Source organism: Vipera ursinii (assembly GCF_947247035.1).
Source record: "Vipera ursinii genome assembly, chromosome: 2".
Taxonomy (NCBI): Eukaryota; Metazoa; Chordata; class Lepidosauria; order Squamata; family Viperidae; genus Vipera; species Vipera ursinii.
Genome location: NC_139513.1, coordinates 171,903,438 through 171,929,505, shown reverse-complemented (window position 1 = coordinate 171,929,505; position 26,068 = coordinate 171,903,438). Strand labels below are relative to the sequence as shown.

Below are 26,068 nucleotides of genomic sequence, written 5' to 3'. Positions count from 1 at the left end.
CCTAACCGCCTATGCAATAAATGTATACATTCGTCATGTGGCTTCTTGTTCTCACATATTGAGTTAGCTTTAACTGTACTAACCTGGTTACTTGTGATAACGAATAAACCATTTTTCAAATTAGCAGTTACACAGGTTCCATTCCTCTCAATAGTGCATTGCTCCCCTCTGAATGTTACCACAAACCCAACCTTAACCAATTCCCTTACAGATAACAGGTTGAATCTTAGTTTAGGTATATATAACATAGGTAACTGTTCATCAATGCATGGACAATAAGAATTACCTTCACCAGAGGCCTTCATCCTCCAACCGTTGGCTAGTGAAACATATTGGGTGCTGTTTTTCATATTAATAAACCTCTCTTTCACTTTAGTAATGCATTGTGAAGCCCCACTATCAACAACCCACAATTCATTATTTCTGGATGTTGATTCACCAGAAACAGCCAAACCAATACCCTTCTTAGCCTTCCCACTGCTATTCACATTCTGTTTTCTACCCTTTCTACAGAATTTAGCTATATGCCCTCTAGCCCCACAAGAAAAACATTTCTTGACGTTTTAAGCAGTGGTGAATGGCTGCTCCTCTTGTAGCTGTGTCTCTCTCAGCTGGTGGATAGTGGTAAAAGCCTATTCCACAAGCTATAGGGATGCAAATATACAAAAAAAGGGAGAAGTGCCTTTTTGATCCATCTAGTGCTATTTGGAAACTAGAAAGAGAGTTCAACACATTTAAGGAAAAAAACAACAACCAAGAAGAGTGAGTGAGAATATTCATCCTAAAGGAGACAGACTTTATTTTCTAAATTTTCAAAGAAGACTTCAGGAAATATATTTACATTTGAAAAACAAAAACACCTCAGGTTCTCATTTACATCCCAGGAAGGGACATTTTTTCCTTCATCCAGGCATAACCTACAATTTGCAGTCCTTTCATCTTCAGGATCCCTGAGAGTCTTTGAGGATGGCCTTGTATTTCTTCTGCAGTTCTTCAAGCTTTGAGGCTGAAAAAGTAAAAGATCAGCTTGCTAGAGGGAAAGGTGAAGGTGCTTGGGAGGCCACGAGTGTCTTTCAGAATCTGTTGAAGTGATGGCTCTATCTCTTCATCAAAATGTTCCCGCCAATTCTCTTTACACTTTACATGTCCTTCTCTCCTAACTGGCCATTGTACCTTCCCCAAATTTCATTCCCTAAAGCAGACATGTCAAACACAAGGCCCGGGGGCCGGATCCGGCCCACGAAGTGGTTTCATGCGGCCCGCAAAGCCATCCTGGAAACAGTGAGGGAACGGCCCCCACTGCCTTGGCCCTGGCCCAGAGACCCTCCTTCTGCCAGAGACCCTCAGATCTGTCCCACTCCTGCCCAGGCCCCCATAGGCACCCTAGACGCGAATGATGTAGAGCTGGCCACGCCCACCCAGTAGGCCATACACTAGCCACGCCCACCCAGTAGGCCACCCCCACCCTGGCCATACCCACCTGGTCCCCTGAGGGCAACCGTAATGCTGATGCGGCCCTCAATGAAATTGAGTTTGACACCCCTGCTCTAAAGAAAAGACCTCCCCCTCCCCAGGATTAAAGTGGGTTAGTTAAGAAAGCACTCCATTCATAATTCACACCTCCTCACACGCAAAGGGGCATCAGAAAGGGAGTTTCACAAAGAGCAGTATAGGAAGAGGAGCTGACATTTATAGAAAAGAGAAGGCCACAGGAGACTCAAGGCTTACTTAATGTGGCTGCAGTGCTTCCATTCCAGAACATCTTCTGTTCATGCCGACACTGTACTGTCTCCATAATACATTCTGAGGTTTCTGTCACCTGGGCCAGCCCTTGCAGCTCCTGAAGACAGGAATATTTAAAAAACAAAAAAACAACAACAGGCAGCTCCTTTACTGGCATATTATCATCTCCAACTATTCAAGACTTTGTGCTCCCGATATTGATAGCTGTGATGAAATGAGGCAGGAAAGAGGGGAGTGAAAAGCCCATTCTGAAGGTATTTGTTTTTTTTAAAAAAAGGTTAAAAAATGGGAGGAATTGTGTAATAAAAACAAAACCACGAAGCACCGGAAAGCTGACAAATATATTATATTATAGGCTTCATGGGTTAGAAGACATTTCCATTTGATGGCCCCTCAGTGTGCCATTATGTACAGAGGGCAGACTTACATAGGAAGAAATAAATTCCTGAGTTTAGCAACCTGACTGCTGCCTCTTGTATTTTACAGACTTTTTGGTTTACTGCACACCTCATTTCATCTTTGTGTGCACACAAGCTTGCCCTCTTTCTTTTATTAAAGATAGCCTCTAAATGTCAAGCACTTTTGTCGCCAAAGTCAAAGGTGTCATAAATGTCATGTTTAAACAAAGCTATTCTAGATGGTAAAACACACAGGTGCAGGCAGCTACCATTGTTACAACTGCATCTGAATGTGAACATTTAGAAATATGAATGCTTCTATTTAGCATGAAACTGAGCCCCTACTTGTTCAGGAGGTAAAAGTAAAGGTTTCCTCCGTCCAGTCATGTCTGAGTGGGTGGTGCTCATCTCCGTTTCTTAGCCAGGGGAACCAGCAATGTCTTGAAGACACCTCTCTGGCCACGTGGCCAGCAGGACTATACGCTGAGGCACACGGAATGCTGTTCATAAGGTAGGGAATCACTATTTGTCTTGTACCAGTTTCAGCCCTTCCAGACGCAATATAATATCTTTACTGTCATGTCATTTTTGAGAAAAAGGGAGACGAAAAAAAGCTAAAAACTGAATTAAATTCATCAGTTTGATATCTAATCTCTTTTTAATTTTTGTATTCTTGTCTTTTAGTATGTATTGCCCTGTTCACCGCCCTGAGTCCTTCGGGAGAAGGGCGGTATACAAATAAAATTATATTATTATTATTATTATTATTATTATTATTATTATTATTATTATTATTATTATTATTAATGGATTGGTACAGAAAATAGCAGGACAAATTTCTGTGATCAGTGACCTATAAAGCCCTAAATGGCATGGGCCCGGATTATCTAAGGGAGCACCTGCTGCCAGCGTCAATTTCCCATTGTCCTGTGCGCTCCCACAGGGAGGGCCTCCTCAGGGTACCGCCGGTCAAGGATTGCCGACGGGCGATCCCCAGGGGGAGGGCGTTCTCTGTGGGCGCGCCTGCCCTATGGAATCAACTGCCAACGGAACTCTGGACTGCCCCCGACCTTCGTTCATTTCGCCGGGACCTAAAAACCTGGCTCTTTGAGCTATCTGGTCTGGACTGAGGGGGTTTAATGTTTTTAAATTGTGATTTTAATTTTTGCGGCTAGACTTAATTTAATTTATTTTAATTTTATATTGGATTGTTTTTAAATTTTGCCTTGTAAACTGCCCTGAGTCCTTTGGGAATAGGGCGGTATATAAACCGAATAAATAAATAAATAAATAAATAAATAAATAAATAAACACAAGGAGCCAATATCTAGACCAAAGGAAAATTGATGAATCAACCCTGTCCTTGTGAAATATGCTTAGTGAATAAGCAATTGCTTTCTTTTTTTTCAGTAGTTTATAATATAAAATACAAAAATATGAAAGAAAGTAGTGATGAAAATAGGGGAGGGGAAAGGGGAAAAAGAAAGAAAAGGCACTGACTTTGGACTCCACTTGATGCAGTAAAGTAAGAGCATCAAACCTGAACTTTTTACTTTTACATAATAGTATAAACTAGCCATTTATATAACAAACCTATCTAACTGGCAAAACCCACAATCAAAGTTTTGTTTTTTCCACCTCAAGCACAAAGTCAATAAGCAATTGATTTCTAATAGACTTGAAACTGGAGCTATGAATACAACTAGGTCTTGATTGGCGTGGATAATGAATTCTATGAAATGGTTGCATCATTCAAATTAGCGCTATTCAAAGTGATATTTCTGTGGAAAATAGGATTCGTTCCATCTCAGCCAAAAAAATTTGAACATAAAAATTATATATTAATGCATATTAGTGAAATATGGATTGACAATTGCAGTCAGTATGAATACTGTTAAAAGATGCTGTTTCTATCCTTGCAGTACTTCTACATCTTGTTGATGTTTGCAAACCACAAAAAGCTGATGCAATTTAATTTTTTATTTCCCCTGTGTATGTTATAATATTGTATGCTACAGATTCAGGCATTCCAACATTTCATTCTATTTTGGCATTGCTACGACCAGTTTCACGTGGTTCAATTACTTCAAGTTTGTTCTGATGTAATAATTAGCCTCTTCTTTTTGAGCTTGCATTGTTTTCCTCTGATGGAATCTTCCTTTTTTCTCCATTTTGTATACATAAAGATTTAACTATAGCTCCAACTGCAACTGTGTGCAATAAACACATATTAGCTGAATTTTCAGTCGGATTACATGCAATCTGGTATCAATTTACAATTTGCTCTAAATTGAATATTGTATTATCCTGAACTTGGCAATAATCACAACTTGGCTATGTATGAAAGACTAACTTAAAAACAAATTTTGAAATTATTGTTGTTTTAACACTTCAACAAAAAACTATGAGTAAGGCTAGTAGAAGATTTAGGAAAGGGAACTACTCCATGCAAATGGCTAAGCGGGTAGAACTAAGAGAAAGGTAGACATTTGTGCATTTAAATATATTAGACTTAAAAAGGCAGGTGCATATCAGGAAGGATAAAAACATTATGCTTGCCTTTCTATAATGTATCTTCTCCTGAAGTTTCAGATAAAGAATTCCAGTAGATGGTATTCTAATGATAAGGAATGTGACTAAGGTAACTAAGATGTAACGAAAGAAAAACCTTTGAAATGTAAACCATTCCATTGCTTCCTTTTGAGACATTTGGATGTTTTAGGACTAGACTGGTGGCTTTTTGCTGCCATCTGATGACCTGTGAAGATAGGTTTTTGATTTCCCAAAAGAAATAAGCCTGAACTATACTGATTCTCTTCCTCCTCTGTCACCAGACCAAACATAAGAGGCCCACCATAGCCCCAGAAGAGTTCCTTCTGCTGAGATGAAGTGGCTCCAAAGTGACTATCTTCAGTTGGCACAAGAACTATCTTGTGCGTCTCTCTAGCCTTCCCCCTCACCTGCCGATTTCCTGGGATCTGGGATGGAGCTATATCTGCAGACTAAAATGCTACAGTCAGATACAGATTTACTGACTCAGAGAGAAAAAGAGTAGTGTCAGAATCTCTTGGGATGGTTGCTAGGAAACTAACTAGCATTTCCTATTTTTATTACCGTATTTTCCGGCATATAAGACGACTTTTGAACCCCTGAAAATCTTCTCAAAAGTTGGGGGGTCGTCTTATACGCCGAAAAAAAAACACAAATCAGTCGAGCGTACTTTCTTGCAAAGCCAGGCCGCCCTGTGCAACCGAGCTATCTCCGGCGCGGCTCCGGGACACGGCTGGGCGGGAGCGTTGGGCGGCTCTCCCCACGCGAAGCTTTGCAGGTAACTCGCGGGCTAGGGAGCAGCGCCCTCTGCACGCCCGCGGACCCGGAGCGGAGCGGCGCTTTTTCCCTTTCCCTTCATGGAGGGGGTGGTGTGCGCCTCTCCAGGGACTGCTGGGTGGGCCGCGTGAAGCCGAGCGGCGCTTCCCGCGCGAGTGGCTCGGCAGAGGCGCTGGGAGAGGCCGGGGAGCGAGGCGGGCTGGCAGACAAAGGCGAGAGGGGCGTGCCTGTGCTGAAGGTTCTCCCGGAGCCTGGCCTGGGGCGGTGCCCCCTGGGCCTGCTTTCCCCCTCTGGCCCCGCTCCTCCCCCGTGCCTGCCGCTCTTCTCGGCCTGGCTTGGGGCTGCGGCTGCTGGCCCCTTGTTCCGGGAAGCCCCGCGAGGAACCATGTGGCTTTTTGCAGTTCTGAAGGTATAGGCTTAGCTTCCTGTTTGGCGGGGCCTTCCAGCAGCTGCAACATTCGAGCAAACTCGCATGGGGCAAAGAGGGAAGGAAGGAGACTTGGGGAGCCTAACTTTTGGGAACCAGCAACTTGGGAAAGCTGTAGCCTCAGGCTTCCTTCCGGACTCACCTGTCACCAGCACCGCTCTTCCCCCCGCGGGGATGCGCTTCCGCCGGGCGGTGCTGGCCGAGACGAGCCAGCAGGCAGCCGCCGTGAGCGCGGTGCTGAGGGGCAGCGGCAGGACGGCCTGGCCCAGCGCCTGCAGGACGGCCAGCAGCCCCACGCGCACGCGCAGCAGCCGCTGCCGGCTCAGCAACAGGTCGGAGCGCAGGAGCCGCACCGCCAGGCTGCCCAGGAAAAGCAGCCACACCGAGAGGCTGCACGCCCAGGCCAGCTCCATGAGGGGCAGGGCGGGAAGCCGGCCGGGAAGAGGGACTGGGAGCCCGGGCCGAGCGCGCCTCGGCCGACAGTGAGAGGGAAGCAGCCCGTGAGTTCTAAAAAAAGAGGCTGCGGGCGGAGCTGCCCCGCCCTGCGCCGAATGGGAGTAGTTCAAGGCCTGGGGGGGAAGCAGGAGGGGCGCTGGCCGTGGCGGGGTGGCGGCTGCCCTCCGGCGCTGCCTGCCGCCCGGGAAACGCTGCGCCTCGGGGGCCGGCAGAAGCGCGGGAGCAGCGGGAGGGCCGGCGGGTAAGTATTTTCCGGCGTATAAGACAAAACCTTCAAAATCTTCTTAAAAGTAGGGGGTCGTCTTATACGCCGGAAAATACGGTACCATATTTCCCCAAACACAAAGCCAGAAGCCATGGCTGAAAACTTAAAGGACATTTTTTCCCCTACATTGCCAGAGTTTCCATATAGGCTCTCAAATTCTGTCCGCCCATTCACATGCCCCAAGCTCACCTGCATACACAGCAGCAGTTTCTGGTGCACAGCTTGGAAGAAGGGGCCACAAGGACTCAGTTCAGGAGCAGGACGCTCACAATGCTTCTGCAGCTCATTCTCATATACTTGTTCAAAGGCTGTGAGCAGCTGGCTGTAGTCAGAAACTATCAGCTTGAGGGACTGAAGAGCCGTGGCACTGCTGTTGGATGGATCGGCACCAGCGGGACTCCCCTGGAGGAAAGAACACTATTTTCCCCAACCCCACGCCCCAAAAAACACAGTGAAAAAGACCTGAATTGAAGAAAAGAGGGAATTAACTGTTTGAGGATAAGATATATCCAGTAAAAGCCATCCATTCATGGCAGCAGTGGTAATAAACAGATAATTAATGCCAATAACCATTTTTATTATATTTATATCCCGCCTTTATTATTTTTTATAAATAACTGAAGGTGGCAGACATACCTAATATTCTTTTCTCCTCCTATTTTCCTCACCACAACAACCCTATGAAGTGGGATGGGCTGAGAAAAAAGTAACTGGCCAAAGTCACCCAGCCGGCTTTTAGGCCTAAAACGTGACTAGAACTCATAGTCTCCTGGTTTTTAGGTCACCACCTTTACCGCTACACAAAACTACTTTTCTGGCTTCTTGTTCTGCTTGTCTTGAAATTCCAAGCATCACCTTCCTGACTCCCTATGAAAAATTGAATGCAATAGCTCTTTACTGCAATTTAGCCAGGATACCTCGGTTGCAATTAAAAAATACATACACGTGGTACCCATTACAGCAAGCAGATGCAGGTGGCTACAATACCTATATAGTAAAAAGGGGAAATTAGAGGCACTGTTTTTAATAATAGGACCAGAGCAGTGAGAGCCTCAATAAAAGTGGTAGGCAAGGCAGAAGAGGGAAGGAAAAAAGAATTAAGGGCAATGCAGTTTGCTAACCCTAACTAGTCTTTCCATGGGAAGGACTACTTGGGGCTAGCAACTTTTCAATATTATTTTCTTGACATTTTTTGATATGAAAACTTACTAATAGGCATCTACCTAACACAATTTAAGTAATTACTATGTTATAAAACTGATACAGATCATCAGTCTCATAAAATCAGATATTCCTTTCTGTAAATATTCTGTGATGAGCCTATACAATTGGTAAAATGAAATATCATACTGTGCTCATAACTGCAGTAGTGGGACAAATAAACTGGAGGGGAGTCAGAAAGACACTTCCAACTCACCTTTCCCACTGTAAAACATATGCCCCTTGTTTGATATAGCAGGTTTGCAAATTGCTGACCTGTGCTCTTAGATTTTCCAAGGCTGCGGCAGTCTTCTCCAGCGCCTCTGAAGCCTCCAAGAGAGTTTGCTCATGAGAAGTCATTGACAGCAGGACCCTTTTATACACAGACAAGAAAGTGGGCAGCAAGAGTTCATGGTTTCATCATGATAGACAGGAAACCATGGGGAAAAGGACTGGATGCCAACGGAAAAGCAGATCTCATTTTTATATGAGTCCTTTCTTCTATTCAACACCTCTGGGCCCCCCATAATTCTACAATAAGCTGACACCTCTGGGCCGCACATAATTCTACAATAAGCTGAGGTGAAGGACTTCTTGACACTCTACTTTCCATAACTCAACAGCAAGCACAAGAACCTTACCTTTTCTGTTGTCCTTCTTCACCCAAAAGGAGATGCTTTATATCTGAGCTCCAGGGATGACACTCTGGATTCAGCACTGTCTGCAGATCAGGGCTAGAGAAAACCTGCTTTATGAATTCTTCATTCTTCCTAGCTATTTCTTTGAAAGATTCCTCTGTGCTGCAAGAGAATGCTGGGGAATTATAAAATGCAGGCTGCAAGGCAGTCTAACCTAGGAAGTAAAATTGGGATTGATACAAAGGGAAGAAGGGGTCTAAAAATCAAAGAGACGTGATCTGTCCCCATTAAAAGAGAAATGCATTTGATGGGAATAAAACATGGCCCCAGAGCACTTGTTTAAGATCAGCCATCTGAGCAAGTGCTCTGATTGCAGAAAAGAGGGGCACACAGGTAGGTATGTTTTAGCTACACACATAGGGTCTGTGCCTGGGCACCAGTAATATAAAATGATGTGTTTTAAGATTCCATCATTATCATCTAATTCCTGTACCTCCCTCTTTCTTTCTCTTTCTTTTTTTCTTTCTTTCTTTCTCTTTCTTTCTTTCTTTTTTCTTTCTTTCTTTCTTTTTTTCTTTCTCTTTCTTTCTTTCTTTCTTTCTCTTTCTTTCTTTCTTTCTTTCTCTTTCTTTCTTTCTTTCTTTCTTTCTTTCTTTCTTTCTTTCTTTCTTTCTTTCTTTTTCTTTCTTTCTTTCTCTCTCTCTTTCTCTCTCTCTTTCCTTCTTTCTTTCTTATCCCAAATATTTACTCCAAAATCCACACTTAAAAAATACGAACTCACAATTTTGGACATTTCCAGGACAAAGTATCTAGGATGGCATGCGGATTTCATCCCAAAATCTGAATCAGCATGTCACTGTAATGGCAGAATTCCGTACCTTTTGCCAACAGTAACAACTCCGCCCTACTCAGCAATGGCAGCGATATTCAACGTCACATTATCTATTTTAGCACACAAGAGCTGCAAAGCTTAGGGAATGCTAATTGTGGGGAGGGGTACCTTGACCCTCCCCCTCACCTGGAATAACTACTGGGGTCCGATTTAGAGTCTGCTAGCAGGAAGTTAGTTTGGGTTGGAATGACAGCCACCAGCTGTTGCAGGAAGTGGAGCTGCTTCTTAACAGAGGCCTTTCCCTGTGGGGGACACAAAAAAGCATACAAAGTCTCAGCATCTTTCCTTCCTGTCTGGTGACATAATCAGGCCTCCCTCATGGATATGCTCAGCTGCTGATATTCAGGATAAAGTGTCTGAGCAGGCCCCATGTTAAAAGGGAATAGAAGAAAAAATGTCCAAGGCCTAGAAAGGAAATTCCATAAAGAGAAACAGCACACATTTCATTTCAATCCTTTACTCATCGCATAACCTGGACTTTTAGTTAGATAAAATGTTACTATGGGGGTGGGGTGGGGGGAAGAAAACAGCTTGTCGTATCTAGTCAGTTAAACTGCAGGAAAGAGAAGAGTATAAGAATATCCGTCACAGCAGGCGACAAGGAGCCGACATCTGCAATGAAGGGTAAGGAAATGGCATAAAATGACCATGGAAGTGACAGGAGGCTGCTTTTGCAAATGTTTTCCTGGTGCTTACCTTGATGAGATCCAAATCATCAGCTCGACAAAGCATCAGGTCATATCCCAGCTTCGCCATTCCTGTCAGGATAGGAGGAAGTTTAGCCACACAGATGCCGGGGTTTTCCAGAGAGTCATATTTGCTCTGGAACAACAAGTTTCCAGTTCTCATGAACAATGCAGTTCACGAAGCCCTTTTACAAATGTTCCCAGTTTTCCCTACTTGCCAATGGAAACAGATATACAAAGGGAGACCTACGAAACATTTGGCAATTCAATTTCTGTGGCTCTGCTTTTCTTTTTTTCCCTTTTCTTAATCAGCCATGCACCTGATGACTTTCCAGCCCAGATTTACCCACTCTGCTTTGAGGACAGAGAGAGTAAAGGGGGAGAGCCTGAGATTTTAATACCATACACACTTATATTCCAATGTTAACAAAGCTTTAAAAAAACAGCAAAAGTACTTTGATAGGTTTTTACACTTCTCCATCTGTAGAATGACATCAGCATGGTTGGCTCCATTCAGGTGCCAAGAGATGGCACAAGTCAGGTATGAGACCAGGACTGGGAAGGGCTATGGAAGCTGAACCAAACCTACAAAACAAAGGTACTGTATTCTATTTTGTTTACTTTCTCCTAATTCCTAATGACCATTGCATAGCCAAAAATGAAAGGTTGGCCCAGAGTGGAGGGAAACTCTTCCTGGAAAGCAACATTATTATTATTTTTTTACAGCAGATTAGTGCAAGACTTGGCTAGCACATGTAATTTTGTCTTTGGTCCTGCTATCCATTTTTATAGAGACACAGAGAAGTTTGATACCAGGGCGAGATGCCTGGTTCTTTCCGTGCCCGCTCAGAAGCGACTCTACAAAAAAAATAAATCATCATCTGGTACTTCTTGTACAATTCCCTGTACGCTAAAACTCACAGTCAAGTATTGAAGTGGGGTTTGAATCAGTGTCAGGGCACTTGTTTTGCCCATTAAGAGTCCCCAATTCATTTCCCAGTGTCTCCTATTCAAGAGACAAGATAGCAACAAATGACTGGGGGGGTGGGGGGGAAGCAAAAGACAATTATGTTTTAGACCAGACATGTCAAAGACAAGGCACGGGGGCCGGATCTGGCCCGCGAAGTGGTTTCATGCGGCCCGCGAAGCCATCCTGGAAACAGTGAGGGAATGGCCCCCACTGCCTTGGCCCTGGCCCAGAGACCCTCCTCCTGCCAGAGACCCCCAGATCTGTCCCACTCCTGCCCAGGCCCCCATAGGCACCCTTGATGCGAAGGATGTAGAGCTGGCCACGCCCACCCAGCAGGCCATACACACTCTGGCCACGCCCACCCAGTAGGCCACACCCACCCTGGCCATACCCACCCGGCCCCCTGAGGGCAACCGCAATGCTGATGTGGCCCTCAGTGAAATTGAGTTTGACACCCCTGTTTTAGACTAAATGCATGTTACCAGTTTTGGGCCAAGAATTATACGTATAGACATAAAAGTCGACGGCCTCAGAACAAAAGAACACCTAGTACTGCACTAAGTGCTATTAATATGACTGCTCTCTTCCTCTCCCTTTTCTTTCGTATTAAACATATGAAATATCACAATTTGGTCACAACTTTTAAAGGGTCCCTGAGAATTCCATGATCTTACGTGATCTGATAGGCAAGCTTTTTTTAAAAAAAAATAAAATAAAAAAAGAGTTTCATAAACACAAAAGCAATCCATCAGCGCACATAACATCTGCCTGGGAAAAGAAAGGGCTGTTTTCAATTGCTGAAGACAGGCATGGATTAAAATATGATTTCTAGCTTGCAAGCATTAGACAAAGGAAAATATGACAACATAATAAATTACGAGTTGATCCATTTTTATGCAGCTTCTCAAATTATGAAGATTATGGATTAATCCAAGTCACATGCTACAGACTGAAAACTTAAACCATGTTCCTTGGCAAAACCCCTACACTTTTAGATTTAAAAAGTAATTCACACAGATGTGTTTATGTCCGTTGGCTTAGGTCTCCGACCCCACTGAGGAGAGGACTTCAGAACAATCAGTGTTTTGGTCCAAAAGTTCAGATTTTGCTTGGAATATTGGAAGCTTGATGGACTGAAACATGGACTGATGGAATGCCAACTAAGATGTGACTCATTTCCTGGAAACCGAGCAACTGATTTGCAGTGCATCTATATGCCAACAGAAACGCCACAAATGTTAGCTAGCAGTACAAAAGTTGCTTTTTCTTTTTTCTTTTAACAGTGAAGTTGCCAGTATCCCCATATATTAACGATGATTTTAAGAAGCAAAAAGCATCCTTCTTTTGTTCTTAATATGCGTCTCTTTTTTTGTTAACATGTTTCTTTAACAATATTATTCTTAATTACTTTGAACAACTCCATTATGTATTTATAAGCAATGACTTCATATTACCTATAAGGGCATGCTGCAAAATTATATTTATTTCCTTATTAAATTTCTATACCACCCATCTCACCTAAGTGACTCTGGGTGGTTTATAATAGCATAATAAAACTATATAAACAGATGACTAAAAGCACAATTAAAAACAAAATTAACAACTAGGTTAAAATATACAAGTTAAAAGTAAAAATCAGTGTTAACAAAATGAATGAAATGAAATAAACAAATGCATTAATGAAGATAATTCAGTTTGTTTCTTTTGGAGACATTTACTTTTCAAGACCTCACTATTCTTACTATTCCATTATCATCTAGCCTCCAAATGCGATTGTTTAACTAGAAGATTAGAGAGATATGAATGTAACTATTCATATATAAACCCAGTTCTACAATCAATCATACTAACAAGTCTAAAAACAGAAACTAGGAAATGGCTAGACAAAGAAATGCAGGCTTGGTTTTCAATTGTTTGAATGGAATTTTATGGGATACACTAACAAAATGCAGTCTAGGACATAATTAACAGTTTTCCCATTTGAGCTCAGAGGAAACTTTAGATCCCTCCACCAGCAGAAATGCATCTTACTAATAATTTCCATAGAGATAAGTAACATGAGCAGTAATTGAAATTATATGGTTTCCAGACAGGACAAAATTGTACATTGTACAGCCATTTACAGAACAACAGAATAACAGAGTTGGAAGGGACTTTGGGAGTCTTCTAGTCCACTGGTCGGCAACCTGCAGCTCTGGAGCTGCATGCGGCTCTTTCAGCCTTCTCCTGTGGCTCCCAGTCCTCCTCCGCCGTTTGCAGAGAGAGAGAGACAGAGACAGAGAGAGGCACTTGCGCTTTCCTTCTCTCTCTCTCTCTCTCTCTCCCCCCCTCTCTCTCCCCCCCCCCTCTCTCTCTAAGCAAACAATCTGGGCTCTGGCTGGCTGCTCCACACTTCCTCCTCCTCCTCCTCAAGTAAACTGCATGCAAAAATCCCACAAGATCTACCAGCAGTGCTTTCGCTCCTACAGTAAGTCAGCCTATGTCTGTGCACACGCACAGACTTAAAAAATGGAGGCTTCCAAACCTGACATACATACACATGTGGATGTCTGCTACAGTCCCCATATAGCATCTACACAGTCATCTGCCCACAGACAGGCATCCTGCGAGCGTCCCCACTTTTCCTTGGTGGCTGCTGACGATTTACATGCGGGGAAGAAACTGGTCGTTGCAAAAAATAGGAAAAAAAGTGGGAAAAGTGGGCATGACTATTTAATGACACCCCCCCCTTTTCTTTTCCTTCCTCCTCTTTGGCAGGAAATCTTGGCAGCTCCTCACGGTCCCTGCCTGCCAGCTGCTGCATTCGACTTTTCTTTCATTTGCTTGGCGGACTGGGGAGAAAGGCGCTCCCCCCGCTTCTTTCCACTCCCACCGTGGCGATTTCTGAGACCGGGGAGCAGCTGCCTGCTGGGCAAGCCCCGAAAGCTTTCTTCCTCTCCCCAATCTTGCCTTACTTGCTCGTCCTCTGATGTATGCGTCTGCTGGGTTTCCTCAAACTCCCCCCCCCCCAATTTTATTTTAATCCCACCACCGCCTCCCTCTTTCGCAAAGTTGACATTCCGAGGACTCGGACCTCGCTTCGCTCCTAGAGTGACTTGGTAAAGCTTAAAGGAGAGGCTGCCTGCTTCCACCTCCCGCGGAGCAGAACTGCTGCTTCCTCACCCTCCCAGAAAAAGAACCCCAGAGAGCTGGAAGACGTCCTTTCTCCCACTTTCCGCTTCTCATCCTCTCTTTTCCGAGTACCCCCTACAGAAACCAGTGGGGTGAGACTGCAAACTCCTCTCCATCTTCCCCCTTTCCCACCACAAGTTCTGGGTCTGTGGATTCTGGCCAGGTTTTCCTCCATTCGTCAGCCAGAGGAGGAACGGAGCATCCCTCCCAGAGCGAGCCAGAAGCCTCAACTCTGGCCTCCCACAGCAGCTGAGATAGGCGAGCCCAAGCAGCCATCTGTTGCCACCTCGGAAGATTTGCCGCAGCAGCTCCTTCTCCCCGTCGGCCTCCTCCTCTGCTCCCTCCGAATCTTTGCGCCAAAAGGCGGAAAGAAGAAAGTCCCAGAGAGGGAGAGCGCGGGGCGGGGGAAGAGCAGTCTTTTCTGAGGGGAGAAGCCAGGATGGCAGAGCCGTCCATACCAGAGCTGGACGGGGGCAGGTCCGGTGTATGTCTCGCCCTAGGCTTCACACAAGAATCACCATGAATGATTGGCCCTGTGCCCGGGCACCCCGCCCCCTGGGAAAAGCACAGCCAGGAAGTCCCTTTCCCAGGCTGGCCCCGTCCGAGGCGCACATGGCTGGGGAGCCACATGGGGCAGCCCCAGGATTCCCAGCTGGTGCTACCGAAGGCACCCTGGAGTCCTGGCTGCCATGAATGCAATCGGTCCGCTCCTCTCCCATCACCCAGAAGAGGTAAATAATTAGTCCCCAGTGCTGGGTTTTCCCCACACGCAGCAGCAAGGGAGAGAGAGAGAACTGATGCACAGCAGCCTCTATTTGTTTTTAATTAAACTCTTCAATTAAGCCCCCGTCCCGTGCGCATGCGCACGCACATTTTACGGCTCCCAGTGTTTTCTTTTGTGAGGGAAATGGGTCCAAGTGGCTCTTTGAGTGTTTCAGGTTGCTGACCCCTGTTCTAGTCTAACCATTGAACTGTGGTGGTGCAGTGGTTAGAATGCAGTACTGCAGGCTACTTCTGCTGACTGCCAGCTGTCGGCAATTCAGCAGTTCGAATCTCACTGGCTAAAGGTTGATTCACCCTTCCAACCTCCCGAGGTAGGTAAAATGAGGATGCAGATTGTTGGGGGCAATATGCTGACTCTGTAAAACCCCTTAAGAGGGCTGTAAAGCACATTTTCTATACACATTGTGATGCTATACGCAGATACAAAAGTATGTCACAGTGTCTTTTTGACAAAAGGCTTTGATCCTGCATACTATGAATTTGAGCCTATATATAGTCCTATTCTGTCCTCCTCCCCACACCCAGCCCAAGAACCCACAAACACATCAACAGTTTTCCCAACTGACAGAATGATACCGATTAACCCATTTAATATGACCACTCGATATACAGTATACCTTTTATCTTTAAATCTGATTGGGATTCTTTATTGAGAGATGAAAACTGCTCTCGAAGAGGTGGGTACACACTGCAAGGGAATGCAAAATAAACTTTCAGAGCCTTGTCAGAATATTGTAAACACTTCACATAAATGCAAGTAATTTGAATTATTCAGAGATAAAGATGTTGAAAGAATACAAAGTACCTCTGCCTTTCCAAAGAGCAATACCTAACCATTTAAGACATCTGTTCTTGAGTAGCTGCTTATAGTGATTACGATTATTTCCTATAATGATTTCAAAACAAGTTACTGTAAAATCTGGCCCCAGTTGTGGATTTTCAATCTAGCAAGGGGGAAACCCTTAACATAGAATGAAGAGAGCAATCAGAGGAAGCAACCATGATTGTGAGATTGGCCAGAACAAAGGGACACAGGCAATTGTTATATATATCCCTAGAAGAGAAACTATTAAAAATATTCAATTTTTAAAAATTTGGATCCCATCAAACCATTATAAACCATACAGTGTCCAGAGAGAACTTATGCAGGCAGAATCTCCTTTAATTTTATATATTTCTACCAGGCAAAAAAGGCATCCTGTCTCTTTAATAATTTGAATACTTTGGTACTATTTAAACCCCTCTATTTGTCATATTCTCTTCTTGCCATTTCTTACCAAAAGAGACTTTAAATATCAACTATCTAAAAATACACATAAATGGGCTCAGAGGTAACCAAGGTACAAAACTCTAGTTCTTCTTTATTTCATTTACAAAAGTTGGGAGATATTGGGTTTAGGACACAGGAGAAAACTAATATTTGCCAGCAGTTTCTAAATTGAAGGGCCCAGTCCAACATGGCTGCTTATGCCAGAAATGGCCCTCTCATGGACTATGTAGGTTTCCACTTCCAATTGGATTGGGGGGGAAATGTGCCTATCTTGCTGGGATTATCAAGCCCATTGGTCAGTTTAGGAAGGCAGGTTTTGGCACCTCACTGTCCAAATATGGTAATGCTAAAATCTTGTTCAAATCAGGCTCAAATGATGGACACTGACATATAGGTAGTCCTCGGGGTTAAGATGACAATTTGGATCAGAATTTTCATCAATAAACAATGTGCAATTAGGCGCTCGTGGCGCGTAAATGAGAACTTGTTTAGAAATCAGAGAAATGTGGAAGAATGTAAACAGCGGATGAAGGATTTTTTTTGAAATTAATATGAATAAGGATACTTCTATGGACATGGTTTGGGATGCTAGCAAGGCATACATGAGAGGGGTGTTGATTTATATGAATAATAAACATAGACATACTCTGGAAGCCAGAAGGAAAGAATTGGAGAATGAAATTAGGGAAAAAGAAAAGGCCTTGATTTTGAACCCATTGGATGTGAAGACTAAGGAGGTTATTAAGCTATTAAGAGGGCAATTTGATAAATTAATGGCTGATCAAGTGGCAACCAATTTGCGGTTTGCTAGGCATAACACTTTTTGCAACGCCAATAAACCAGGTAGATGGCTAGCCTACAGACTAAGGAAGAAGCAAAGGGCTTCTAATATAGATAAAATTGAACATAAGGGAAAGTTTGTGTTTCAACAGGATTTTATCAAGGAAGCCTTTTTGGACTTTTATTCTAAATTATATGCTAAGGAGAAGATTAATGAAAAATATATTGATGTATATTTGGAGAATGCTAGCATCCCGGTTCTTACGCAGGTACAAAAAGAGGAGATTAACCAATTGATAACAGAAGAAGAAATTCTTACAGCAATTAAGGAATTGAAGTTGGATAAAGCGCCAGGTACAGATGGTTTGACTGCGGTCTACTACAAAAATCTACAAATGGAGCTGATAAAGCCGTTAAAGGAACTGTTTCAGATAATTCAGAGAGGGGGAAAGGTGCCTCCATCTTGGAGAACTGCTTTTATCTCTTTGATTCCGAAGGAAGATCAAGATGCTACTCAAGTAAAAAATTATAGACCGATATCGCTTTTAAATACAGATTACAAGATATTTGCTAAGGTGTTGGCTAATAGACTGATGAGGGTTCTGCAACAGGTGATTCATGGGGATCAAACTGGGTTTATTAGTGGCAGGCAAATGAAGAATAATGTGAGGCATATAGTTGATGTGTTAGAGTTTTTGGAAAGGAACAACCAGATCTCTGCGGCGCTAATCTTTTTAGATGCTGAAAAAGCCTTTGATCAATTGAATTGGCAATTTTTGATGAAAGTTTTAGATAAAATGAACTTTGGGGATAACTTTGTGCAACCAATTAGGGCATTATATCAAAAACAAACTGCCCGAATAATAGTTAACAATAGTTTGACTGAAGCTTGTAATATTGAGAAGGGCACAAGGCAAGGGTGTCCGTTATCGCCTTTGTTATTTGTGTTAACATTGGAGATATTATTGATAAAAATACGGAATTCGGAAAGAATTAAGGGTATACAAATTAGAGATCAGGATTATAGATTGAGAGCGTTCGCAGATGATCTGGTTGTTACGGTGACCCAGCCGGAGAACTCTGTTGTGGACCTGATGGAGATAATAATGCAATATGGGAAGGTTTCTGGATTTAAAGTTAATGCACAAAAAACTAAAATTCTAGCCAAAAATATGACAGCATCGCAAAAGGCCCTTTTAGAAGAATTAACTGGATTTGAGACTGTCAAAAGGGTCAAATATTTGGGGGTGTTTTTGTCACCCTCTAATACAAAGTTATATAAAAATAACTATGAAAGATTATGGGGAAAAATTCAAAAAGAAATGGGGAGCTGGGAAAAATTGCAACTGTCTTTGCTGGGGCGAATTGCAGCAGTGAAAATGAATGTCCTGCCTAAATTTTTATTCTTATTTCAAATGATACCGGTTCTTAAGAAAGATTCTAATCTGGAGGAATGGCAGCGAGGTATCAACAAATTTGTCTGGGCAGGGAAAAGGCCACGAGTTAAACTTAAGATTATGCAGGACACTCGTGAAAGAGGTGGTCTTAAAATGCCCAATCTTAAATTATATTATGAAGCTGCTGCGTTAGCAGGAATAAGTGATTGGATTAATTTGACACAAGAGAGATTATTAAATCTTGAGGGCCACGACTTGTTGTTTGGCTGGCATGCATATTTGTTGTATGATAAGAAGGTAGATAATGTGTTTAAAGTGCATATTCTAAGACAGGCATTGTTGAGAGTTTGGAAGAAGTATAGACATAAGCTAGATTGTAAGATACCATTGTGGGCAATCCCAAAACACACAATAGAAAATATAAATGTTGGTTTTAAACATGATGTGACTACGTATAAGGAGATTTTAAGCCTGGAAAGAAATGTTTGGTGTCTGAAACCGTACAGCCTCTTGCGAGATGAGAAGATTATTCAAACTTGGTTTCAATATATCCAGCTACGGGCCAGGTGGAAAGAAGATCAGAAAACTGGTTTTACAATGACTGATGAAAATCTGATAAAGCAAATTAGAAATCAGGGTCCAGCACATATCAAACGGATATATCTTGCATTGATAGAAATTGACTCAGAAACAGAACTGGTTAAAGATTGTATGATAAAATGGGCTCAAAATATCCAAGAAGTTATTACAATGGACACGTGGGAAAAGATTTGGGTGAGGAACGTAAAATTTACACAAGCTCAAAATCTAAGAGAGAATTTTTACAAAATGTTTTATAGATGGCATTTAGATCCTAAAAAGCTTGCAAGTATGTATCCGAATTATCAGCCCAAATGCTGGAGGTGCGGTGATGAAGATGCAACATATTTTCATATATGGTGGACTTGTAAAAAGGTTAAGGCTTTTTGGATAAAAATTTGGTGGAACATGCAGAAGATCTTCAAGCAGAAGATAAAGTTTTGTCCGCAATTCTTTTTGCTGGGTATAATTACAGAGGCTACTGTTGTGGACACTAAGTTGATGTTGAATTTAATTACAGCAGCAAGACTTCTAATAGGCCAGTATTGGAAGAAAGAGGAATTGCCGACTATAGAGGAATGGACTTTAAAGGTTTCTGACCTGGCAGAAATGGCAAAGATTTCGGCTTATTTGAAAGATCACTCGCAAGAACGCTATATTATGGAGTGGAAAAAATGGATTGAATATATCCAGAAGAAATATGGGACTAAAAAGTTTCATTTAGCATTTGAATAAATCTTCCTTTCTTTTTTTCTTTTTCTTTCTTTTTATATGTAATATTAATATTGTTTGTAGTTATATGAGCTAGAGAGCGATAGATTTAAGAGTTTATTGTTGTTAGCATATGGATGTTTATGATTGTTTTCTGTTTTTATACCTTGTACTTAGCTCTGGGAAGTCGGGGGGGGGGGAAGGGGGGAGGGGTAGGGAGGGATAGGTAGGGGAGGGGGAGGGGGATTGTTAAAGAGAAAATGTATTTTAAAACTTTTCAATAAAAAAACAATGTGCAATATAAAGCGCAATGTCACATGACCAAATCACTTAGTGAAAGCCATTCCAGCAGTTCTGGTTGCCATTATTATCAAATTTATTTGCCATCAGTTTTATGGTTTGAAGCGACTCTATTAAGCAAAGATCTCATATTATTTCCAACTTCCTGCTCCTCCACTTTGATTTCATAACCCGAGGACTACTGGTATAGGTTTCTTGACAATATTATAGAAATGGTTGGCATTGCCCAGACATTTTTCCATTTTCCAGTCTAACCAATAGTCATCTCCCATCCAAATAACAATCAAACCTGACCCACATAGCTTTTCAAGATCAGGCGGGGTTAGCTAGATGCGGTCACCTAGCTGGACCCAATGAAGTGAAAATTACTGTAAATTCTTTTTGATTAGCTACTCTTAATTTCAGCAAAATGTTTTCTGCAACTTGTGATTTTATGCCACGGTTAATCTCTACACTTATTACAACTTCCTAATTAACTTTTTGCTAACATATATAATCAAAGGAAAGTAAGTTTCAAAGGGCACACTTGTCATTTGATCAGAACTGAAAATGGGACACATGTATGAAATGAAACTAACACCACCCATAAGGGTAAGTGAAATCATATAATTAGCTTTTAGAATCACAAAGAAAGAAGCACTAATGGTTTCAAGAGCTGTTTCTTTTTCTACTAATAAGAAATTAATCTTGCTTGTCAAGAAAAGAAAATGCTAAGATTGCAGTCTTATGATCTCTAGCAGAGTATCTTAAGAGCTGCAGGATTTTTCAGTCCCTGTCCTGCACAAGACCGCAGAGAATTCTTTTATCAGCAAAGAAATCTATCAGAAACTTTCTCCTTTACCTCACAGCACTGGAAAGGCTAAAAATAGGGATGGCAAAGAAGGGGCTATGGATTTATTGGATGCAATGCCTCTTCAACTCTATGGTCATGTTTTTCCAAAAGGAATAATTTATTATTTGCATTTAGAGGATGACAAACCTCCAGATTCTGGACATGTTATATTTTAAAAGTAAGAAATAATAAAATGAAGAGGAAAAAAAGAGAAGAATTCTCTGTAAAGAAAACAAACCAGCAGACCAAAAAATTGACTGGGGTTCAATAGATCACATATGAAAAATCTCAATCCAGAGAGCCTGAACAATTACAGCCACCAATTCTTGAGCCCGAGTCTGTTCCTCCCAATTCAGACCTGAACAGACCCGGGTATTGAGACAGGACCGTAACAACATCACTTGGATGGAAACAAGGCATGGACAAAGTGTTTCGTGTGAATTCGTGGATTGCTAAACAGAGAAAGTTGCCTAGAGATGTGGTGGTTTATTTTGTAAAAAGGGAAATTAGAGATGAAGTTATACAAGCTGCCTATGATACTAAAGTTGTGATTGCTGGTCAAGAAGTTTTGGTTCTAAAAGAAATTCCTCCAAAGATTTTAAAGAGAAGGAAGGACTTTATATTTCTTGTGCAAGAGCTCAAGCAAAGAGATATAAGGTTCAGATGGGAGATCCCAGCTGGGTTGAGCTTTATGTATGATGGCAAAAGGTACTGTTTGGGTACTGTGAAGCAAGCGCATGATTTTTACAACAATGTCTTAAAAGTAACCCCATCAACACTTCTGGAAGCTGCAGAGGGATCTGGAGAAGGAGAACATCAAGAGGATGAAGATGGACAGATAGACGAGAAGGGTACAGGAGGAGATCAAGCTGCAACTCTTTTGGATGATCTTAGAGAACAGAGGGTGACGCGTGCTGCCTTAAAACGCTCAAAAAAGACAAAAAAATAAGACCAGTAGAAATCTATGGAACTTCCACAATATACTTATAGTCAAGTGGTAGTTGTGTTTTTAAGAGTTTTGGGATGATATGTATGGTAACAGAATCTTTAATTTGGAATTAATGGACAATTTACTACAGAGGAAGAGGAAGAAAGTTTTGTGGGTTAATGCGGGTTAATTTGTGTAAGAACTATCTATTATAGCCTATTTTGGCTAGAGAGGTTAATAGGGATAGGTGTTTGTGATGTGTAAATGAGAATATGTCTAGGTAATAGTGAATTGTGGAAGAACATAGATGGGAATGATGCTAGTTTTCTTTTATTTTAGTTCTTTATATATATTTAGTATTATTAAGGATTGGTTTACTCTATATAAGCTAGAGAGTGATGGATTTTAGAGTTTATAATTGTTAGTATATGATTGTTTATGATTGCTTTTTAGATATATACCTTGTATTTTGCTCTGGGAAGTCGGGGGGGGGGGAGGGGGGGAGGAGGGGAAGTAGAGGGGGGGGAGGCAGGGGAGGGAGGAGGGAGAGGGGGAGGGGGGGAGATAGGGGGGAGGTAGGGAGGGGAGGAGGGAGGGGGAAGGGGGGTTTTTTAAAGGAAAATTGTATTTTAAAACTTTTCAATTAAAAAAAAAAAAGAAAAAAGAAAAAATCACTTGGATGGCCTAGGGGTGTCAAACTGCTGGCCCGCAGGCCAGACGCATCATCAGGAAGCCGCGCCCACCCCATTGCCGGCAATGGCAAAATAGTCCCGATACGTCTGGTAGGGTTAAGATATACAACTGAATATCTTCTGTATATTAATGATACTGGACTCTGAATTGGTGGATGACCTTATACAGGGGTTTTGTGGAGATATTAAACAAGGCAGGCTATAAAGATTTTTTTTTCTCTGCCTTCAGAAGAAAGTGAAGGAGAAAAAAAAATCTATTTCTCTTTCCCCCACTTCTGAGCTGATTCTGTCAGATTTTTAGATTTCACTGAGACTGCACAAGACATTCTGACAGTACTGTTAGAATGATCGCATCAGGGAATAAGGCTCCAACTGTAGTGCTCATTACCTGACACAGATCCATTCCAATATGTCCAAACGATGGGATGAAGGGCTGAACAGCAATTTCTCCATGTCTTCAGCATCTGATAGGTAGACACCCTCTAATGCAGGGCAGCCCAATTCCTGAGGATAATGAAAAATAAAATCAGGAATATTCATTTTCGTTCTATGCATCCCTCTATACTTTTCCTTGAATCCTGCTAGGATCTCCAACCATGAAAAAATTTTAGTTTTCTCACCCTCCTTTCCCACAGACCTATTTTAAGAAAAGAAATTCTTTGCATTTTCTACTGTTTAAACATATGCAGTATTGTAAATGTTAGATGCTTATGTATATAGTAAATGTATAGGCAACCCTCCCATTCTGCATTCACTGGCTGTTTGCCATGTCTCAGCTTCAGTTAAGATTCAAGCTGACTTTTAATCATGTCAGCAGGGCAATCATTCTCAAATGCCTCGCTTTTTGCTAGACATTTTTTTAATGAGAACAAAAAATTGGGAATAAAGGCTGAGAAAAGAGACAGACATCTCCTTGGCAGAATTAACTGACTGGAATATTCAGAGATCTGCAGGGAGAGTTCAGGAAAAATTGACGGAGGCAAATCTGTTTGTTCAAGTTTTTGTTGTTTTAAACTTTCTATCTGCTTCCCAGAGACATGTGTTGAATGGGTAGCCATATAAATGAATATTGTTGATAGTATAGATAAAAATGTTTAGCTGGAACGATCGTAAAAGATTTATTTTTATTTTGACTTATATATTCAAGCCTAATATTTTGTCTCTGTTACTTATTTTCTCTATTCAATATCATAACTATGTGCTTTACGCAACCAGGAACCTCTTCACAGCAGACCAACATCATCTAGAGATCTGCCTAGCCCTAGAGCCTTATCATCTTTTAAAAAAATATTTTACTGTGAAAAATCCTCTTAAATTATGACCTATGATTTAAATAGCACTATACTGTAACTCTTTGCCATTGAATGTTTTGGCATATGACTATTAAATCTAAAAAAAAAGGATTTTTACATACTTTTTCTCTTTAAAAAATTGATTTTATTTATCTCCAGTAAGATTAGTTTTATCTCCCAAAAGAGTGGCAGAGGATGGATTTTTGGTCTCCATTCTATCCTGCCAGAAGGTGGCAATATATATATATCTCCTCAGCCAGCATGAACAGAAGGCAAAGAACGGAATGCAAAGCCAAGCTATGAAGACCTAGATGGCTTCTAGGAGAGGTTTAAGACTTTCCAACCTATAAGCTTAGTGATACTGATATAGTTTGTCACGTATATTTGTGTGGTAATTCATATATAAAAAATGTAGGGTATAGAGGAAATCTTCCATGTCACCATCATATTTATTGATGTTAACTCATGATGGATAAATGTGGAAGTCATTCAGCCTAAAATCTTCCAGCACTACTCCAATGCCATTAACTTTTTCTGGAATGAGTTTAAACCTACAGTATTGCATTCACCCCACATCTGTTTTCCAGATTTGTTAACATCATACAGATTTTTGCTTCCTAGGTATTTTGAAAGGACAGATGAATTGCTCTCTAGGGTTCAATTTGTATTACAACCATTAGAAATCTTTCAGTATATATAGTCAGGCTATAAAGGTAGCAACATTAGTAATCCAAAAACTCAGAAAACAAATATATACTGTTCTGAAATGTGAGGTCAACTTTATTCTATTGTGAGGTCAACTTTATTCTATTTATACTAAGTTGAAGTACTTTGTTGTATTCTAACAGATGCATACAAATAAGCAAGCTATTTTTTCTGAAGCACAATCTTGTAGTAGGGGATGCATTTAGGGTAAACAAAGAAATAGAATTTGGAAAGATACTACAAATACATGTAAAGTTCCAGAGGTTTCTAAAGAAATCTTAAACCTTAATAGTAATAGTAATAATGATGATGATGATGATGATGGAAGGGACTTTGGAGGTCATCTACTACAACCCCCTGCTCAGGGAGGAAACCCTATACCATTTGATGAAGTGCAAGTCTATATTAAATAAAAATTCAAGAATTCTAGGAAAGGTCATGATGTCCTCCATACAACATCTATTCTCTTTTTCAAATATAAGCAGCCACACTGAGTTTTCACATCCAAACTCCAATATTTTTCTTGTATTTTTTTTATTTGGAAGAAAGTCTCTGTTAGGATGCTGTATGTACAATGAAACTCAACATTTTACTTCTAAATAAATATACAGAGGATCAGGCTCTAAGCCTGTTTTTTTATGAAGCAAATCTCATCACATTCAGTGGAATGCAAGAGTTATTGCAGAATAAATATACCAAAGACAGTAATATAAGTACCTTAGGCAAAGAAATTAGCTCTTTTATCCCACATGGATTATCAATGTATGTCATAACTTAGAATAGAATGATACTTAAACCAGCACCCAGTTTTCATAACCAAGATGCATACAACCAAAAATAATTGCGCCCACCACTGCTCCACATAAGCAGTATTTCGTGGTATACTGCCTCCGAACGAGGAGGTTCTAAACGCCATCACCATCAATAAACACTTGTGAATAAATCTGACCTTTTAAAGCAATCTCCAGGAAGCAAATTAGAGACGACCATTTTACAGAGGATCTTTAAAAAGCCAAGAACACTAGTGAGCATTTTGAAAACTCATCGAGTCCACATACTTGTTTGAACTTGACCTCTAAACATAAAAACAGCAGCCTTCCTGCTCGCGTCTAACGATCGGCATTCAAAAGGACACTGTCACTCCACATCACGCTAAAGAACCACCAATACACAACCATGTCCTAGATACATTTATTGCATTTGTACCATTTTGCTTTTTCCTGTAACTCGACATAATCAGATTTTTTTACGGGCTGCACAGAGGGCGACTCCTGCCCGCTACCCTTCTCCCAAAAGCAGGTAGCCTTACCCCACACCAAGGTGACATGGAGCAATATTCCTTCCCGCCCCTGCCCACCCCCTACTCCTTCTACGTGAACAATTGGTTCTCGCCCACCCCTCCGCTCTCCAAAGAACAAACCACCTTTAGCCGCTCATAGATAGCAATAACGCCGCCGACCGCCATCTTCCCGCGCAGGGACTAGACCCCGCCCACACCCCGCTTTTATTGGTCGGTCGACTCGGCAGCCTCGAAGCTGATAGGAAAGAATGGAATACAGGATACATTTATCCCGCCCCCGGGTGAGAGTAGGTCCCGAGTTCTGTTGGAAGGGAAATGCCTCCTTT

General features: G+C 41.7%; 1 protein-coding gene across 2 annotated transcripts; it reads right to left on the bottom strand.

Annotated features, from left to right (window-relative positions):
* Positions 1-762: 762 nt before the first annotated feature.
* HAUS7 (HAUS augmin like complex subunit 7) lies at positions 763-25,920 on the bottom strand. Of its 2 annotated transcripts, XM_083355802.1 has the most exons (11): positions 25,866-25,912; positions 25,392-25,444; positions 22,834-22,949; positions 15,574-15,644; positions 10,043-10,104; positions 9,473-9,588; positions 8,458-8,616; positions 8,093-8,189; positions 6,806-7,033; positions 1,729-1,840; positions 763-1,006 (listed from the first exon to the last, which is right to left on the bottom strand). In XM_083355802.1, the coding sequence occupies exons 3-11, from the start codon at positions 22,896-22,898 to the stop codon at positions 942-944; spliced, it is 975 nt and encodes a 324-aa protein (XP_083211928.1). In that variant the 5' UTR covers positions 22,899-22,949; positions 25,392-25,444; positions 25,866-25,912; the 3' UTR covers positions 763-941. The 2 variants fall into 2 exon arrangements, with proteins under 2 accessions (XP_083211928.1, XP_083211927.1); XM_083355801.1 differs by lacking the exon at positions 25,392-25,444 and having other exon boundaries at positions 25,866-25,920.
* Positions 25,921-26,068: the final 148 nt, after the last annotated feature.

Excerpts from the sequence above, each read along its gene's own strand:
- HAUS7 (XM_083355801.1), bottom strand. The coding sequence starts at position 25,907 with ATGGCGGTCGGCGGCGTTATTGCTATCTATGAGCGGCTAAAG. Across the intron at positions 8,190-8,457 it reads GAAGAAGGACAACAGAAAAG|GGTCCTGCTGTCAATGACTT; the intron begins GTAAGGTTCTTG and ends TGTGTATAAAAG. Across the intron at positions 1,841-6,805 it reads AACTGCTGCTGTGTATGCAG|GAGCTGCAAGGGCTGGCCCA; the intron begins GTGAGCTTGGGG and ends TCCTGTCTTCAG.